This window comes from Nicotiana tabacum, chromosome 12 (genome assembly GCF_000715075.1).
Source record: "Nicotiana tabacum cultivar K326 chromosome 12, ASM71507v2, whole genome shotgun sequence".
NCBI classification, from domain to species: domain Eukaryota; kingdom Viridiplantae; phylum Streptophyta; class Magnoliopsida; order Solanales; family Solanaceae; genus Nicotiana; species Nicotiana tabacum.
In genome coordinates this window covers 17,482,152-17,502,996 of record NC_134091.1, presented here as the reverse complement: position 1 = coordinate 17,502,996, position 20,845 = coordinate 17,482,152, and the positions used below count along the sequence as shown (strand labels likewise).

General features: G+C 39.5%; 1 protein-coding gene across 1 annotated transcript; it reads right to left on the bottom strand.

Annotated features, from left to right (window-relative positions):
• Window positions 1–2,872: 2,872 nt before the first annotated feature.
• On the bottom strand, window positions 2,873–3,208 carry LOC142167027 (uncharacterized). The gene has a single exon (XM_075227177.1). The coding sequence runs from the start codon at window positions 3,206–3,208 to the stop codon at window positions 2,873–2,875; it is 336 nt and encodes a 111-aa protein (XP_075083278.1).
• Between the last annotated feature and the right edge of the window lie 17,637 nt (window positions 3,209–20,845).

Sequence of the window (20,845 nt, the reverse complement as noted above, 5' to 3'; positions counted from 1 at the left end):
GAGATTGTGAATGTTAGTGTGACTTCCAGTTTGAACGAGAGTGATGTTAGTCACGACATACATTTGAATCATTCAAAGAAGAAGGCTAAGGACACGAGCCATAGTGAGTTTGCTGACTTGGATGCTCTTAGTATCGATATTGGATTTTTCTTAGAGGGTGACCCTAGCTCAAAGATGCTGTTTTCTGAACTGGAGAAACAAGTAAATATTATTTCCTTCAAATTTACTCCTTTTATTTTTTTAACTCCAAAGTTATTATTATTATTTTTTAATTGCAGTTGGGCATCCATGAGTTGTATGATGATGTACTTGGTGACAACATGGTGGAAGACTATGTTACAAGCCCAAATTCCCTCGGTGTGGCCGCAATAAGTCCTCACACTTTATTTGATGGTGTTGAACATCATGCTGCAAACAACGCTCCATTGACAGATTTGAGTCTACCCAAAGAGTCGCACCTCGTTCTTCTGGAAGATGTTATGATTTTCAAGCCAGCCATGATGAGTAAGATGGAGGCTGCCGCAAGTCGAGCAAAATGTCATAAAGCCTTCGAGCCTACTCCATGGCCGTTGCATCTTGATGCTTCAAACTTCAAACCACAAGAGACTATTTTTCGTATTAAACTTTCTTTTGTTAACATGATGTAGCGTACCTTGTGTGAATGGATCGAAGAGTTCTCTCTTGATTCTCTGGATAGCTTCACAAAGTTGGAGGAAAGTACCACTTTGACTCTTGAGGAAATTAAGAAAGAAAATATTATTGATACTTATACTTTAGAGGTTCTTGTTGAGGCTTTCTTCAAGACGTACGCAGATTACGATGCTTTAAGATCATCCAAGATGACTAAATAATTTCACCAAGAGTCACTTTCTGATGCACGATGACGCCTCGATGATGCAAAACAGGAATATAAAAAAGTGAGCGAGTCTGTAGAGAAACTTCAAGACAATCTTACGAGTGTTGAACAACAACTAGCTGCCTTGGCCTCCAGAAAGAAGAAAATCGTCACGCTCTTGGATAAACAACAAGTGAAGTTGGCTAAAAGTCAATAGAACATTGACATTACCGAAGGGGAGATTTATACCATTGAAGCCAATCATCCATTATCTGATGCTGAAGCAGAGAAATTATCCCTCCTAAAAGGGGCAGTCGAGACAAGCCACCAACAAATACTTAGCTTCAAACCATTTCCATGATTTTAGAGTTTTTTTTTTCTTAGGATTCTCGACTTACGATTTTTATTTTTTATTTTTAACTAATATCATGTAATGGAGTACTTATTTCTTGGAGAAATAAAAGTATCTTTATTTTTAGTATGTGATATCACTCTTTGAGACCTGGATTCCCTCCGCTACTCCCAATTATTTCTTTCTTAAATTTAAGCACATGTCTTGTGTGCTTGTTAAAGAAAGTCATATCTTGAGTTAGGAGTGTCGGAATTATAATCCGTTTGCATCATTAGAAAGAAAACTCAGAGACATGAAGTAACAAAAAATTCACGACTTCGACTTAACTGCAGTGAACTTTTAGATTTGCGTACCTTCAGCGAAAAATAATTATATCTTGAGCTAGGAGTATCTGAATTACAATCCGTTTGCTGTGTAAGAAAGTAGACTCAGAGATCTAGAACTTGTATAAATTTTATGGGTGTCAACAGAAAATTTCTGAACTCAACCTAACTGCAGTAAACTTTCAGATTCGCGTACTTTCAGTGAAAAAAATCGTATCTTGAGCTTGGTGTGTCGGAATTGCAATCCGTTTGTGCTGTTAGAAAGTAAATCAGAGATTTGAAGTACATATGAATTTCATGGAAGAACTTGTTTTTTGGTCTACCAACAGAAAATTTGCGAAATCGGCACAACTGCAATGAACTTTCATATTCACATGCATATAGAAGTCTTTGCGGTATAAGACCTTCTGGATTAGTCAAAGTTCCAGATCATGTATTGCTTGACCCTTCAGAACCCAAATTAGAAATTTTACAGTTAGGCCACATAATGGGAGAAAAGTTCACATTAGATTCAACTAAGTAAAGCTTTATGGTAGCATCATATTTTGAAGAAATGAAGCGAACTTGGAAAGACATTCAAGACAAGATAGCGACAATCTTTCGCGTCAATTGCTTTTATGACTTAGATTATTCGTATAGGATGAAGTACAAATATTTTCATCCTTTTAGTCTATTGACAATAATGTATCAGATCCTTGTAGCATTGAAGCAATGAAATGTCCAATCTGGCTCGACACAAATTGCCTTCTTTCTTTCTGCAGTATGCGCCTATTTGAGTAATCAACATGATGCTTCAGCTCGAATTTTAATGATCATGTCACGTTTAAACACATTTTTTTTAAAGCTTATGCGACTGAATTTAGAATGAAACTCTAAGCTGCATACGTACCTCGGTGAAGAGGATCAAGTCATGACGTAGTTCAAAATAAGTGAATTTTTATAAAAAAATTTAATATTTTTATGTCCTAACTTTTTCCTAGGCCGCCTCTTTCGAGGTTTTCAACCTAGCGGATTTTGTCTTGCCTAGGCCGCTTCTTTCAAGGTTTTTAACCTAGAATTTTTTTTATATCCTAACTTTTTCCTAGGTCGCCCCTTTCGAGGTTTTCAACCAAGCAAACTACTTTTTGTTTTGGCGCCGTTCACAATTTAGGCTCATGCGGGCCAGGAGTATAGCAACATGCAGGTTAGACTCGTGCGTTAAGGATCGTTTATTCTTCAAGGATAATACCTCTTCAAAACTTTCCCATTGATATGGCCAATTCTCATGCCATCTGCATCAACTAACTTGTAAGCTCCACTTGAATAGGCTTCTTGCACAACATATGGACCATCCCATTTTGAAGTGAATTTGCCCTCGGATTTTCAAGAGGTGATAATAGGTCTTCTTACTGCAAGAACTTGATTGCCAACTTGGAAGGACCTCAAGCGAACCTTTTTGTTAAAAGCACGAGAAAGACGAGCTTGATAACATTCAAGACTTTGTTGGGCTTCTAGCCTTTTTTCATCAAGGGACTCTTGTTCTTCAAGGCGCATACGGGCGTTTTCTTCTTCAGTAAGACCTTCTTGGACAGCGAGTCGCCAGGATGGTATTTGACGCTCAAGAGGAAGAACTGCTTCGACTCCATAAACAAGAGAATAAGGAATTGTTTGTGTCGGTGTGCGATGAGTCATACGATATGCCCACAAAGCTTCTTCCATTTTGTCATGCTAATCTCTTTTAGACTTGGAGACGACCTTCTTTAACAAGTTGCAAAGTGTCTTGTTAAATGATTCGACTAGTCCATTTGCAGCAACATAATACATTGACGAATTATGTTGCTTGAAGCCAAAAAGTTCACAGATCTTGGTCATCAATTTGTTATCGAACAATTTGCCATTATCTGTTATTTTATAACTAGGAATGCCGAAACGATATATGATGTTCAATCGAATGAAGTTTGCAACATTCTCTTTCTTCACTTCCTTGAGAGCGACGGCCTCGGCCCATTTTGGGAAGTAATAAGTTGTAGCCAAGATGTATAGATGTCCTCTAGAAGATTTTGGAAGTGGTCCAACAACATCTAATCCCCAAGCGTCAATGGACAAGATGCAATAGTAGGGTGTAACATTTCAGGTGGTTGGTGTATAAAATTTGCGTGAAATTGGCAAGCCTTGCATCTTCAAGCATAATCTAAGCAATCTTTCACCATTGTCGGCCAGTAGTAACCCATCCTCTTAATGTGGAAGTGGAGCTTCGGCCCATATTGATTTGATCCACAAACTCCAAAGTGTGCCTCTTGCAGAGCTTGAGTTGCTTCACCTTCTACTAAACAACGGAAGAGAACTCCCTCAAATGATCTTCGATACAAAGTTTCTTTGTAGTAAAGGAAGCGAGGGGCACGCCGACCAATTTCGGTCTTTCTCCTTGGATCTTCTGGAAGTATCCCATAACATAAGTAGTCGATCGTGGTTTGTCGCCAATCAACCTTCTCAGCTCCAATGAAGGCTACCAAATGCTTGAGCTTACTTTCTTCATCCTCGTTCTCATCTAGTGGTACTATCCATTTTTGGAAGATAGTGATTTGTGTCTGGCCGGGCAGAGTCAATGTCGAAGCTAGAGCAGCTAAGGCGCCAGCTTTCTTATTTTCCTTCCTTGGCACATGTTGAAGAGTTACATTGCCAAGCCATCCAATCAATTTCTGCGCATAATCATGATAAGGACGTAATTCTGGCTTTTTGACCTCGTGGCTACCTAACAATTGATTGATCACTAACTCAAAGTCTCCAAAAATATGTAATTGGAGTTGTCTCATATCAACGGCCATCTCAAGCCCAAGTATCAGTGCTTGATATTCTGCAACGTTGTTGGTGCAATGTTGTGTTAAGGTGAAGGAATATGGCAAGACTTCTCCTTAAGAAGTGACAAACACAACACCTGCACCAGCTCCTTCACGATGTGTGGCACCATCAAATTACATTTTTATCACGACCCAAAATACTAACCTATCGTGGTGGCACCTATTTCAATACTAGGGAAGCTGACAATATCAATAATCCACAATTTCTTTTAAATACTGAAAACATAATAATTAAGTTTTAGAGAAAATACCATAAATACTGAATATAAATAGACTCCCAAAACCCGGTGTCACTGAGTACATGGGCATCTATACATTACAAGTCTGTAAAATACAGTCTATAATAATCCGAGACCAAATACAATAAACAAAAGGATAGGGAATGACAGACAAGGTCTGCGAAACATGGCAGCTACCTATGAATCTCCGAAAAATCTATTGTGTGAAAGAATCAACACCCACTGTGTCCGGGATCACCTGGATCTGCACACAAAGTGCAGGGTGTAGTATGAGTACAACCAACTCAGCAAGTAACAATAAAAAATAAAGAATTGAAAGTAGTAACGAGCTTTACAGCTAAGTCCAAATACAGTACATTCCAACATGAAAAGGTAGGAATGCTTTCAAGTTCAACATTTATAACTCTACAGCAATTTCATATCAATTTTTTATTGAAACAGAAATAATATCTTTCAGAGTTTTCCAAAGCAGTGATATATGACAGCTGAAATGCAGCAATAATGGAATCAATGCATCATCTCAGAGTAACAGTCACCCAGTCCTCCCATTCACTCCAACCTCACAGTCACTCTTTCCTCTCAGTCACTCATTTCACTCAATCACTCACCACCCGACACTCGGCACTCGTACTTAGTAGGTACTTGCGCTCACTGGGGTGTGTACAGACTCCGGAGGGGCTCCTTCAGCCCAAGCGCTATAACAAGCCAATCATGGCATAAATCAATAAAACATGCTACGGCGTGCAGCCCGATCCCATAAATATTCTCACAATTAGGTCCTCGGCCTCACTCAGTCATCAACCTCTCCAGTCTCTCGGGCTCTCAGAAATCATGATAAACAGCCCAACAACAGTGATATGATGCATCAATAATGAATAAGAGAGACTGAGATATAATATGCAAGTAAAATCATGACTGAGTACAAAATAGTAATTTAACAGATAATTCAACATGTACACGACCTCTATGGGTCCCAACAGTATCAACACATAGTTTAAACATGATTTGTATTTTAATTTCCCTAATACGTGGAGATATGTACGGTAACAACAATTTATTCAACTACACAGATCCATGGAATTGATCAAGTAACAATTACAACGGTGCACGCCCACATGCCCGTCACGTAGCATGTGCGTCACCTCAAACCCAATCACATAACACATAATCCGGGGTTTCATACCCTTAGGACCAAATTTAGAACTGTTACTTACCTCAAACCGTGTAATTCTTTATTCCACTATGCCCTTTCCACGAGAATTGGTCTCCGAAAGCCTCGTATCTAGCCATAATTAATCGATTCAATCAATACTAATTATTGCAATTAATTTCATAAGGAAATACTCATTTTTCCAATAAAATTCAAAATTTAACTCAAAAATTGCATGTGGGCCCCATGTCTCGGAACCCGACAAAAGTTACAAAATATGAACGCCCATCCAATCACGAGTCCAACCATACAAATTTTAAAACATTCCGACACCAACTCGACCCTCAAATCTTCAATTAAAGTCTTTAAAGATTTCAACCATTTTCAACCCAATCCTTACCCATTTGAACTGAACAATCTTTTCACAAACCTTATTGGTATGTGTATGTATAAATAATACTCTCACACCCAAGAATCATACTCCCAATCACCCATCTTTACCCAAACTCGAAATTGAAGACTAGTGTTAGAAATTCATACCTCTTTGAAGCCCTAGCAAGATCCTTGTGAAATCTTCAAACCTTGAACAAAAATTGATGGACAAATGACTAGGTCTTCACTTTCTCTCTCTAAGATGCTCTCACCTCTCTCTAAAATATCAGATGAAACCTTTCAAAATAATCCCCAATAGTGTTTTATAAGAATAGTGTCGGGTTTAGAAAACCAGAAAAATGAAGCCCCGAAACACACTCTGCGACCGCATAATGCTCTTGCAGCCCGCATAATGGGACGCAAAAATTGCCTCCGGAACTGGGCAATGCTGCCTCAGTCTGCGGTCGTTATGCGGTCCGCAGACATGTTCTACGGTTGTATAATTAACCGCAGAAATGATCTGCGGTAGCATAATGCGCCACAGACTTTCCTCCACACTTTCCCCCTCCTAATTCACTCTGCGGCCATTATGCAATCCGCAGAGTGATTCTGCAACCGTATAGTGGGCCGCAGAAATGACTTTTTTCAGCAAAAATTCCTTAGCAAAAATTCTCCGTGGTCATTACACATAAGTCTACATCCGGTCAACCTTTTCAACTTAAGTTCTAAACCTTGGAACTAAGTATTCCAAATCATTCCAAAACCTCACCGGACCTGAACCAATTACTCCGACAAGTCAAATAACAATAATAAATCACAATTTGAGTAGTAAATAGGGGAACGGGGTTGTAATACTCAAAATGACCGATCGGGTCGTTACAATTTTCCATGGTAGTTGCACTTCGATGACCATTGCATCCTCATCATGTAGTTCATCAGTCAACTCCCAATCATCAGCCATTGGATTATCTGCCAAGAAATCTGCCAAAGCTTGTCCTTTCACCGCTTTTTGCAGGATGTACACAATCTCGAATTGTTGAAATTTGAGGTACCACCTTGCTAATCAATCATTGAGGACGAGTTTTGACATAACAAACTTGATCGGGTATTCCCTTGAGACGAGACGGATGACATGAGCTTGAAAGTAGTGCTTCAGCTTTTGAATTGCGAAAACTAATGCCAGACATAACTTTCCGATCGGAGAATACTTCAGCTCATTTGGGGTCATCATCCTACTCTAGTAGTGGAGAGAATTTTCTTTACTTTCACCATTTTCTTTGGCCAAAAGGGCTCCAACTAACCTTTCTTGGGCTGCAATATATAGAATCAATGGCTTTCCTGGTATAGGGGCTACCAGAACCGGAGGTTTCATCAAGTAAGATTTGATGCGTTGGAATGCGTTGCAACAAGCTTGGTCCCATTCAAAAAGTACACCCTTCTTCATGAGACGGCTAAAAGGTTGGCACTTCCCTGCTAGATTTGAGATGAATCTTCTAAGGTACTCCAATTTTCCTTATAGACTTTTTAGCTCATGTACATTTCTGGGCTCGGGCATCTTCAAGATTGCATCAACTTTGGTTTTATCTATCTCAATCCTTCTATGTTGAACAATGAAGCCAAGGAATTTTCCAGAAGTAACTCCAAAGGCATATTTCAACGGGTTCATTCTAAGTTGATATCTCCGGAGTCGTTCGAACGCCATTCTTAAGTCTTGCAAGTGGTCTCCTTCCTTTCTTGATTTCACCACTAAATCATCTACATAGCATTCCACATTCTTGTGGAGGATGTCGTCAAAGATATTCTGCATTGCCCTTTGATATATGGCGCCGACATTCTTCAAGACAAAAGGCATTACTTTGTAGCAATAAATGCCGTTAGGAGTGCAAAATGCACTAAGCTCTTCATCTTTTGGTGCCATACGTGTTTGATTGTAGCCAGATGATCCATCCATGAAAGACATCGCGTCGCATCCGGTGGTGGCGTCAATCATAATCTCTGGGATGGGGAACGAAAATTCGTCCTTAGGGCATGAATTATTGAGGTCTCTAAAATTGACACAAACTCAAATTTGGCCATTCTTCTTCTTCACAGTAACAATGCTTGATATCCATGAAGGATATTTAACCTCCCGAATGAAACTAGCTTCGATGAGTTTATTGACCTCGGCTTCGATTGATGCGATCAATTCTGGCCTGAAGCATATTTGGGCTTGATTAACATGACGAGCTCCATTCTTGACCGCGAGATGATGAACTACTACTTTAGGATCTAAACCGGGCATCTCTTTGTAGCTCCAAGCAAAGACATCTCCATATTCTTTGAGTAGCTCCACATAAGTGTTTTCTTCATCTGTGGTTAGTAGGGAACTTACATAGGTGGGCATGGAGTCTTATGAGGTGCCAAGATTAACTTCTTTAAATGCATCAACTGTCATTTTAATTCCTTCTTCTAGTTCTGGAGGAGCGTCCTCAACATCTTCGTCTTCTTGGGGATCACCATCATTAAAATATATATGGCCACACCAAGAGGCATCTCCTAAATTTTTGTTGACCTTCCTTAGAAATGAAGTGTATTGCTTATCATTCGCAGTAATGTGATATGAAGATCCTACACTTTCTTCATCTTCATCACGCTCTCTAGTGTGGACCACTATGCGAGTCTTCACTTTGAGTACCTCTTCGCATGAAATCAAAAGTTCTGATTGTCGCCTCATTCTGGAATGGATAAGGCTTTGACACTCTTTGGAGATACTTTGGACTCTAGATGGCAAAGGTCTTCTTATTTTTTCATAATTTCTTTGGGACTTGTTCTTCTTCTTTTTCAATGGCCCCAACCTCTCAAATATAGAAGTTCTTGTAGTTGGTTCTCCAAGTCGATCAAAGACAGAAGGCCTTTTATTAGGATCATTGAGTTCATCTTCCATCATGATATAATTACTACTTGCTCTTCTAATGGAGATGCGAAGTGGTGGGGGTTATTTGTAACCCAGACCCTCACGTGATTGCTTCACCACATGCTCCTTATCTTTATCGTGTTTGCTTTTCTAGTAGCTTCGGGTGGGAGATTCCCTGGCTTAGATGGTTCGTTGGGATCATATCCAACCTTTTCGAAGAACATGTAAGAATTCGGACAAAACCTTCATTTGTGAGTTTCGTGGGGAGTGCCTTATTTTGAGGCATGTTAGCGGCCTCAAACATTTCCAGTAGCTTTGAAGATAACTGAATGGTATCAATCTGCTTGATAGGAAGGGTTAATTCTCTTAGTGCATCTTTTTGGAGGCTTGATGATTCTCCATCATCTTTCTTCACTTTTGGGACTTAACGAAATAAATGAGCTATTTTCTTGCTTGCAGTTGCAACATTCATTTTGTGAGCTTTCAAAACATGGTATGCTTCTATTGTAACTTTATCTTCACAAAAAGTTACTTAATCCCTTTTGGACACAATATTATCAGCTTTGGCCTTCATGATGTCATCAGCGTTTACTCCCTTCACGATGTGGTTCTTCAAGTAGAACTTTGCATCAGCGAAGTATGCCTTGGCTTCAGTGAACAGCTTGTCGTCAGCAACTATCTTCTTTTCAACTCCATCTTTATTATATTTCAAACGTTGGTAGTAAGTTGATGGGACAACTTTGTTCTCGGGTATCCACGGCTTGCCAAGAAACAAATTGTATGAAGTCTTTGCATCAATCACATGCATCCATGCAGTTGATTGCATATCTCCCATGATGATTTCCAGTTTGATAGCTCCTATGGCCCTTTGTCCCCCTTGATTGAATCCTTGAATCATTAGTCGGCTTTCAGAAAGTTCTTCAGTTGAGATGTCGAGTTCTTTCATTATGTGAATAGGAAGAATGTTAACTGCATATCCGTCATCTCTTAAGATTCTGTTTATCCTCCACTCGAGCACATAACCCACCATAAACAAAGGGCGATTGTGTGGTGTCTCACCAAGTAGGAGATCATCTTCAGTGAAGGTGATTTTTGCATTACATATACCCGCTTTTTGGAAGGAGGACTCAATAAGACTATTAGACAATGATAGATATGGTGTTGATGTGACTTCATTCTTTTCCTCTTCTTCTTTATCAGCATTACTACACCAGGCCTTGTCATCATCGTCAGAAATCCTGATGCGAAACCAACTCGGCAAGAATTCTCCCAAAGTCACCGGGTGGCATAGCTTTTGGTGATGGTGTGTCTCTATCTCCACCTTCTTTGGATTCTTAACCATTTTTTTCTTCTTTGGTATTCTTACCACCTTATTGCCCGTAGGTTGCTTTGTTGATCCTTTTTGCGGACTTAATTTATGGCGTCTTCGACGAGTCACCAGGGTCCAACCTTCTTCATCAAGTTGATCAACGCGGACTTTGTCATCCTCCAATAATTCTTCATATTTATTCCCTTCACAGGTGCATATCTCAATTGGATCAAATGAGCCAAAGCAATGAACACATGGTTTGTGCTCGCCTTTTTGTCTTCAATCTCGATCTTATTTTGATGAGCCAAATCCATAACTTTGTCCTTTAAGACAAAGCACTTCTCAAGAGGGTGACTTACAAGACGATGGTATTTGCAGTATTTTGGGTCATTGCTTTTTCCAGCTTCATCTGGCCGCTTCATTTCTAGCAGCTCAATAAGCTTAAGCTTGAGGAGTTCTTCAAATATTGCAGGCACATCAGAGTCTAGAAATGGGTACTCCTTTTCTTGCATCTCTTTGAGAGTCAACTTCTGATTTGCATTGTCTTGAGAGGAAGTTGTTTTCATACTCTATTTCTTGCTCACCTTGGTAGTAAACTTCAAAGGAGAGGCATTGGCGTTCATGGATTCTATGCTTTCATTCTTGGGTACGAACTTGCTCCATTTCTTGACTTCTTGCTTATCTCTTCCCTTGCGAGGTTCGTAGATGGGCAGCCCTTCATTTTCCACAGAATCCATGCTTAACTCTATATCATGAGTACGGGTGGAATGTTCTTCAAATGTCCTAGGCTTAATTACTTGCAAGATATAACGAAGTCCCCAATGCATTCCTTGGATGCACATCTCTATGCCAGAAGCTTCGCTTAGTCTATCTTTGCAATTAATGCTTGCATTCCTCCATCGGTTGATAAAGTCAATAACTGGTTCATCTTTTCATTGGTAAGTGTTTGTAAGTTCCAGCATGCTCACAATACGCCTCGTGCTATAAAAGCGATTGAGAAACTCTTGCTCCAATTGGTCCCAACTATCAATGGATCCAGCCTCGAGGTCGGTGTACCAATCAAAAGCATTCCTGTTAGTGAGCAGACGAACTGCTTGACAAGGTAATCTCTATAAGTCCCTGCATTGTTACTTGTCTCAATAAAGTGCATGACATGTTGCTTTGGATTTCCCTTGCCATCGAACTGCTGAAATTTGGGAGGTTGATAGCTAGCAGGCCTCTTTAAGCTATCGATTCTTGCAGTATACGTCTTTGCGTACGTGAGAGAAGACTTTGAAGCGACCTCAAACTTATATTTAATAGTTCTCACAATGAATTCCTTCAATTTCTCGACGGGAATTGATCCTTCGGAGGAGACATGAAGTTCTTTGGCAGATAACACTTATTTTGTTGGAGGATCAGCCTTCTCGGTGACTTCAGGGAGCTTTCCAGGTGCATGACTTGATTCTATATCCATCATGCTTTCAATTATGCCTGCCAATTTTATGATACAGACATCTTGATCTTGAGCATACTTTGTTAAGCCATCAATCGCCTTTGTCAGATTTGCGAGTTGTTCCTCCATTGTCGAAGTGTTAGTCATCATGGCCTCCATGATTATTGCAGATGATGAAGAATAACTGAGACTTTCCCATGGATTGAACTCAGTTTGGAACATGTCATGTGGCGAGATTGGCGTAGATCCAACACTTAAAACTTCATCACCAGGTTGGGTAAGCTGACTTTTAGCATTATATAAAGTAAGTTGAGCAAGAGCTTTCTCCACAACTTCTGCAATATTATCTCCTGTCTATGATTTGCTAGCAGAGGACCTTTGTTTTTCGGATGATGAAGATCTCAAAGCAAGTATTGGTGCAAACGACACTTGGAGTGCTTGTTGTCCCAAGACATTCGCCTTGCTTCGGGTTATTGTCCCAAGACTCCCCATAGTAGCGTTCAAGATACTTTCAACGACAGAAGAAAACTTGGAGTCAGCAACTTTTGAGTCGATCTTCTTTAAAGCCATCTTAGTTATCTTGAATGTTGAGAGTTGGGAAGAGATAAGAGGTAGATATGGTCCCATTGGGCGTGCCAAAATTTGTTACAACTAAATTTCGTTCTTGAAAAATAATAATCAAGACAAGAAATATAGCGACAAATATTATATTCAATTTCAAGTGATGGGGTTACAATCTCTAGAATATCTCAAATCTAAATTGATGTAGTCCTCTTATTCTTCTCCTCAAGAACGATGGTTCAAGAGCTTGAGAGTTTGATCTTGAACTTGACGGATTTTAAATTGTGGTGCTTCATAAACAATTTGAAGGTCTTCACGAACCAAGATTTGTTGTTGGGTTATCACGAACGGAAGATTTGATGCCGCCCGCTTATGATTTGTGTTCGCCTTTGGGATTTGACCACAGACAAAGATTGCATATGAGGATGGAGACCTTGATGCTATTCTTCAGAACTTCTTTAGCCTTTCCTTCTGCTTACTTGCCTGTCTTAGCCTTGTCCTGATCCCTTTATATAGGTGTGGGGTGGAGTAATCTCCAAGAAAACCTTAGTGGATCATTGGGCTTGAGGCTTATGGGCCAACCCATTTGATAGAAGACTAATTGACGGGCTAGCCTAATAATACATTGGACTTTTATTTAAATCAATTTATTTTAGATTTAAATAATCGACCCGATTATACTAGCCCATAGTATGATTTGGACTAATATGTATTTAATATATGATGAAATCCAAATTACTTGTGGATTTAAATTTAATAAAATTTTATTTTTCTACAGTTCTTTTTACCACATAATTAGAATAAATTAATGTAATTTATTGCAAATACCAAATGAAGTAAATTATCCTTCAAAAAATTACTTATTGATGTTAAAAAATTATTTTATTGACCATGAATACAATTTGAGTACCATTAGGATATCACTTTTCAATTGCCATGTATAACCTACTTCGGATGAGCATCTATAAATTTTGTACTAATGTTCTAAATTGACTTTTTAAAATATTTATTTAAGGTAAAATTTTAATTGATTTTAAAGTCCTAAACTTTAGGTACCTAGTTTAAATAAAGAAAGATATAATAACCAAATTTTAATGAATTTCTAGGTCCTAAATATTAGGAGAAGAATTAAATGATTATCTTATCTAGTGTGAACTCTATTTTTAAAGGATAAAAAAGGCGAACGATATTTCGTTGAGGGGCATCGTGCTTTTAATATAGTATTAGTCTTAGGGTACGCGCTTTGCACGTGTACCCTATATAAGTGAATATATGATCTTAAAAAATTAAGTAATTATTATTAAATAATGTGTTTGAGCTATTGAACAAAAATTAAAAGAAAATATAAGTTCCTAAAATTGATAAATGTTGATCCAATTCAGCTAGTTCAATAAATAAAGAATACTGCCCTGTAAAATTTCTTATATACTTTATTGTGAATTTTGATGACCTATGTACGAATTAGGGGTGGCAAGTGGGCCGGGATGGGCCCTAAACGGGCCTAACGTGCTGGTCTCGTGGGCTGCGGTCCCGAGCCTTAAATTAACGGGCTAAATGGTCTAGGACTAAGCGTGCTTATTGTAGAAACCGGTCCCACAAACTCATGCTCCTGGGCTAAACGGGAAGGGCCCACGGTCCCAACGGGCTAAATGGGCCCAACGACTAAGCAGTAGTTTCTTAATTACAAATTAGAGACAAAAAGATGTTAAAAAAATATCTACGGCAATACCTTGTAAATTTATTATAAAATTGTGACCTAATTTTTTAATTCAAATTTAAAGACAAAATTATTGTAAAAAGATATTCAAAGTAATGCCTTGTAATTTTATTATAGCAATAACAAATATGGCAATATCTTTCTTGGTCTTCCTCCCCCCTATGAAATGAGCACAACAAGGTGCTAATACCATCATTGAGAAGAAAAAGGAACTAATCAAGATGTTCCAAAATACAAGTTACATAATACATACTAAAGTTTGGGACTACGAGGCGGTTCCTCGGGAGTACCCCCTGCTGCATATTTACTTTTGGGACTACGAGGCGGTTCCTCGGGAGTACCCCTTGTTGCATATTTACTTTTGGGACTACGAGGCAGTACTTCGGGAGCTCCCCTATTGTGTATTTACTTTTGGGACTATGAGGCGGTACCTCGGAAACACCCCTGTTGTTTACCTCTATTTATTGTGTTGTTATTTTTCTGTAAATTCTCATTTTTCACTTCTCAGTTATTTCTTTATATATTATTATATCTTTCGCCTTATTTCTTATTATTTCCAGTAGCCCTGGCATGACCTCGTCACTACTCTACCGAGGTTAGGCTTGGCACTTACTAGGTACCATTGGGTGTACTTATGCTACTTTTCTGCACATCATTTTGTGCAGATTCGGGTTCTTCCTACCAGACTAGATACAAGTGAGATAGCTTGTGCGTGGAGACTTCAAGGTACATCTGCCAGCGTCCGCAGACCTCGGAGTCCCCCTCTATCCTTATTATATTATTTTCCTTATTCTCTTTAGACTCTGATGTATAGAGATACATAATATTTCTCTTAGAAGCTTGTGACTTATTTTTATTGGGTTTTGAGGGTTGTAATTATTTTGAATCGCAGTTTGTATTTATTTCAAATGTTGAGGTTTGAGTTTCAGTTTTATATTCTGTTATTCCGTAAATTGTTAGGCTTACCTAGTCTTAGAGACTAGGTGCCATCACGACATCCTACAGAGAAAAATTGGGGTCGTGACATAAGTGTTCTACACTTGGTTTTGATTTTATTTCATGAAACTATCTTTATTTTTTGGCAATTGGTTGATGAATTTTAAATAGAAAATTGGGGGGTTTTTAGCCTAAAGTTTGATAGAGTGAGTTTTTGAGTTTTGAACGTCGATTCAGAGTCGAATTTGAGTGAAACTAGTATGGTTGTACTTGAAATTGAATGGGTTGTCGGATTTTGTGAGTTTTGTCAGGTTCCAAGGGGCGGGGTCGGTTTTGATATTTTAGTCGATTTTGGGCTTTTGATTAAAGATTTGATCTTTATCGATTGGGTTTGTTTCCTTTGGCATTAATTGATGTATTTAAGTTGCTTTTGGCTAGTTTCGAGCTGTTCGTAGGTCGGTATGCATGGGATGGCATTTTTGTAGCATCATTTGGCTTGCTCGATATTGGATTTGACTTGTTCGAGGTACGTAACACTTCTAAACTTGGAGCTGAGAGAATGAACCCTGATTTTATGTGTTATGTGTTTTGGTATTGAGGTGACGCACATGCTAGGTGTCGGGCGTGTGGGCGTGCATCGAGTGAATGGTGACTCCGTTATTTCTATGGTACTGTGTAGTTACCTGATCTTATCTATAACCATGAAATCTCTACGTACTAGAGCTTTTGAGCTGTGATTCATGTTAGAAACCATGTCTAGGCTATATGCTTAGCCTGTTGGGACCCACTGAGGTCAGTTCTGCTGTTGAGTTATTTGCTTACCTTGCAATTGCATAGTCAGTCATGCATATTCATTTGCATATCATATCTCAGTCTCTGTTACCATTTATTGATGCATCATATCATCATTTTGGGCTGATTTCATGACATTGTAAGCCTGAGAGACTGGAGAGATTGATGACTGATTGAGGTTCAGGGCCTGATGGTGAGGATATTGATTTATGATGGGATCGGGCTGCACGCCGCAACATGTTTTATTGATTTATGCCATGATTGGCTTGTTATAGCGCTTGGGCTGAAGGCGCCCCTCTGGAGTCTCTACACACCCCAAGTGAGCACCTGTACCTACTAAGTGCGAGTACCGAGTGATTGGGAGGATTGAGTGACTGCGAGGAATGAGTGATTGTGAGGACTGAATAACTAGGAGGACTGAGTGAATTGATACTCTGGGAGTATGCATATAGTTTTATCACTGGGTTGCATCACATTCGATATGGACACTTGACATACATGCATAGAGATGCATTTTTCTCATGTTGTACGGTATCACGTCATTCATGACGTCTCATATGCATTGACATGTAGGCGTAGAGATGTATTTTTCTCGCGCCATTTGATAATGATACATCTTGTCTGTTGTTGAAAAGTTTTGGAAAAAATCACAGTTTTACAAACCTACTCATATTTTGGTGATTTCGGTAAAAGAATTTGGGATTTCACTGATACACTTGAAAAGCATGCCTATTTTTCCGAAACTGTGAACGAGTTGAGCATCTTATATCTGAGTTTGTTTCTTGTACTATTATTATTATGTTGTTATGAACTGTTGTTGGCAATTGGTGTTGGACTCCGATCTCTGTTCCAGTTCGTCACTACTTTCAATCTAAGATTAGGTTTGTTGCTTATTGAGTACATGTGGTCGGTTGTACTCATACTACACTTATGAACATTGCATGCAGATATTGGATGCTGATGTTGCTGTGTTCGACGGGAGCTGGATTTGAAAATGTATCTGCGTTCCGGTTGTAGCTGCCTCTTGTTCATGGTAGCCTTAGATTATTGAAAATCTGTTGATGTATATTTCAAACAGATGATGTACTTTATTTCATATCAGCTTTGTAAACTCTAAATCTTAGAAGCTCATGATTTGTACTACCAGTCATTGGAAAATTTTTGTATAAAAGCTATGTATTATCATTTCTTATCTCAATAAATTTCCTTAAATTGGATAGTTATTAATTGGCTTATGTGACGGGCTGGGTTAGGTGCCATCACGACTAGGTGGATTTTGGGTCGTGAGAACGATATTTCGCTAAGGGCCTTCATGCTGTATATATATAGAGAGAGAGAGAGAGAGAGAGATAGATAGATAGATAGATATAGATATATTAAATATACACTTTTGCTGCTCGACTGACTTTGAAGATAATAGGGAATCGAGTTCAATTATTTATCTCTCTTTGACATGGCTCGGCTATGTTTTCTTTAGGATGGGCTTGTGGAGGGGATGCTTAAAAGTAGTTTATATACCCTCCTTCCTCTAAAATCGTGACTTGACACGATTGTGAAAAAGTAAAGTCGATTTTTTAAAATATCATAATTTCGAGCAAAAAAGGTTATCTCGAAGACATATCTAGATATTTCTAAAATTTTATTGAAAGATAAGGTTAATTATATTTTTTCATGTGTGTAGAACAACATCTAGAATGACCATATATCTAGAGGCATAAACAAGCGTAGATAATTAATCTGAAAGCAATTAAAATGTTGAAGATACTTTATATCATGATTTGGTTATTAGAACAGAAGTTACATAGAAAACATGGAACATATAGACAATTACATAGTAGTACATATATTATATATAAGCAAAAAAAATAAAAAAATACAATCAGAGTGTGTACGGCCGAAATCGAGCTCGACTACAACTTGGTAGATTAGGCTTGGAACGTGGAGACCATGAACTAGAGATCGACCTCAAGTCTTATCGAGCTAGAACCCGAGGTCAGAAGACCTGCCTTTGAGGAACGTTGAGTCCAGCGTCGACCTTAGCCTCGAGTGAGCTCAGAAATAACTAACAGAAGACCAAAATATCTGCGACCGAGCGGATATTACGGCGGAAATCTCGGCGCATATCGGCAAGGAGCCGGCAACTAGCAAATTAAGAGATTTTTTATCGCTTATTTAAATTTTAATCTAATTTCTCATTTTGGATCAAGTTAGGTCACGTATCCTTAAAACCACATACAAATTCAATTGTTATCCGATTTTGAGGGTAAACAGTTTGGCGCCCACAGTGGGACTAAGGATAATAGCTGTTATTTGATATAAATTTCCATAACACATACTGCTTTACACTTTCTGTTTGAAGTATCTTTAACTCCAAGCTAAAACATAAAATGTCAAATTCTCAATCAGCACCCCTACATGTTGACAACGAGTACGGTGATCAAGATGAAAATAACAACATAACGCCATGTAACGAGGTACCACTTACTGATCCTGTTGGAATTCCGATCGCAGATCCGATTGATGCTAATTCACATGTGGCTATCAACGCAAACTTGCCTACCGACCCCGAAAATAGCATTCGTGGTGGAGCCCGATCGGCAACTCAAAACCCACAAAATGTTGAAGGAGACGAAATCAGTCTACGAGTGATCTTCGAAATAATGCAGGCTCAACATGCGGCGATAGCTCAGTTACAGAACCAAAGTCGTGCACCAAGCAGGGTTGAGCCCAATCCGCCCCGGGAAGTCACCCGCAGGGATGAACCGGTCATAGAAAAGACAAATGAATGCGAATCAGGGGCTAACCCTGAGATCATAAAGAGGCTTGAGGAGCTGACAAAAAGGATATAATAAAGGGAGAAGAAAATCGAAGCTAATAACAAAAAGGTATAAACCTACAATTCCAAGGTAGACCAAATCCCAAGAGCACCTCCGATATTGAAAGGCCTGGATTCCAGGAAGTTCGTGCAAAAACCTTTTCATCTGAGCGCGGCTCCGAAGTCGATCCCCAAAAAATTTCGTATGCCCGAGATACCCAAGTATAACGGAACGACCGATCCAAATGAGCATGTAACATCTTATACATGTGCCATCAAAGGAAAAGACTTGGAGGACGATGAAATCGAGTGCGTTTTGCTGAAAACATTTGTAGAGACCTTGTCAAAGGGAGCTATGATATGGTACCACAATTTGCCTCCTAATTCTATTGACTCATTGTTATGCTTGTAGATTCTTTCGTAAAAGTACACGCCGGTGCCATCAAGGCCGAGACCAGGAAATTAGACCTTTTCAAAGTGAAACAGAAATATAATGAGATGCTTAGAGAGTTCGTGTCCCGGTTTCAGATCGAATGAATGGACCTACCGCCAGTTGCTGATGACTGGGACATTCAAGCTTTCACTCAGGAACTCAATATTCGAAGCTCGGTGGCTTAACAGTAGCTAAAGTAGAACCTGATAGAATACCCGGCCATTACCTGAGCCGACGTGCATAAATGGTATCAATCAAAAATAAGAGTCAAAGATGATAACTCGGGAGCCTTTTGGGGTCTGTTTATCCCGTTAGAACCCTTGACAAAGTCAATATAGGCATCGATCGTGAACCGAGACCAAACATGGATTAATATCAGTCATATAATGGAGCTCGGACAAGCAGTGGGTACGGGCAGAACTCCATGAGAAACGAAAGGAGAAATGACCGAGGTCTGAGCAACCGGGGACTCATGACCAAGAATAGCTTCAACAGATCTATCGGGTCTAAAGAAGTGCCGAGGTTGTCGGAATACAACTTTAATGTCGATGATGCCGCCATTGTATCAGCTTTCGGGCACATCAAAGATACCAAATATCCTTGCCCTCTACAATCCCATCCAACCCAAAAAGATCCTAACCAGATGTACAAATATAATGGCACTCACGGTCACGTAACAGAAGATTGTCGACAGTTAAGAGAGGAAGTAGCCCGACTATTCAACAATGGGCACCTTCGAGAATTCTTGAGCGACCGAGCCAAGAATCATTTCAGGAATAGGGATTCTAACAAACAAGCAAAACAAGAAGAACCCCAACACGTCATTAACATGATCATCGGTGGGGTTGATGTCCCACAGGGGGCGATGTTGAAACGCACCAAAGTATCCATCACTAGGGAGAAACAAACTCGAGACTACATACCGGAAGGAACTTTATCTTTCAGCAATGAGGATGCGGAAGGGATCGTACAACCACACAATGATGCACTGAAAATATCTGTACTCGTAAATAAAATTTGGGATAAATGTGTGTTAATTGTTCCAGGTAGCTCGACCAACATCATTCGATCGAGGGTCGTGGAGCTGCTCGGTCTAGAAGACCAAATCGTGCCTTCAGTTAGAGCTCTAAACATATTCAACATGGCATTTGAGACTACTAAGGGCGAAATAACATTACCAGTAAACACCGCCGGAAGGCCATGAGGTACAATGTGTGCAATGCTTTATTCGGAAGACCATGATCCATAACATGAGGGCGGTGCCCTCGACAATGCACCATGCACTGAAATTCCCAACACTTGGCGGAATCAAAACGTTCTACGGTGAACAACCGGCTGCAAAGGAAATGTTCGCTGTTGAGGAGATGATACCGGCATCTACAATGTCAACATCGAAGGATCCAAACCAGATAGTCAAAAACGGGGCCAAATAGCAATTACTGATACCATCCTCGGCAGATTCAGACAAACAAAAAGGAAGGTGAGGATGATGATGGGGTTCCCAGATCTTTTATAGCCCTCGATGATTCCGACGCCACTAAATTAACGGTCGAGGAGCTGGAACAAGTCATATTGCGAGAACACTTATCGAAAGGTATACTTGGCATGGGGTTAAGCTCCAAACTTAGGGAAAAACTCATTCAATTTCTTGTAACTCATGAAGATTGTTTCGCTTGGTCCCACCTTTACATGACAGGGATCCCGCCGGAGATAACCACTCACAAACTAAGCCTGGACCCGAAGTTTCACCCGGTCAAACAGAAGAGGAGACCCCAGTCCGAGATCAAGCAAGATTTCATCAAGGACGAGGTATCTAAACTCCTTAAAATAGGGTATATTCGGGAGG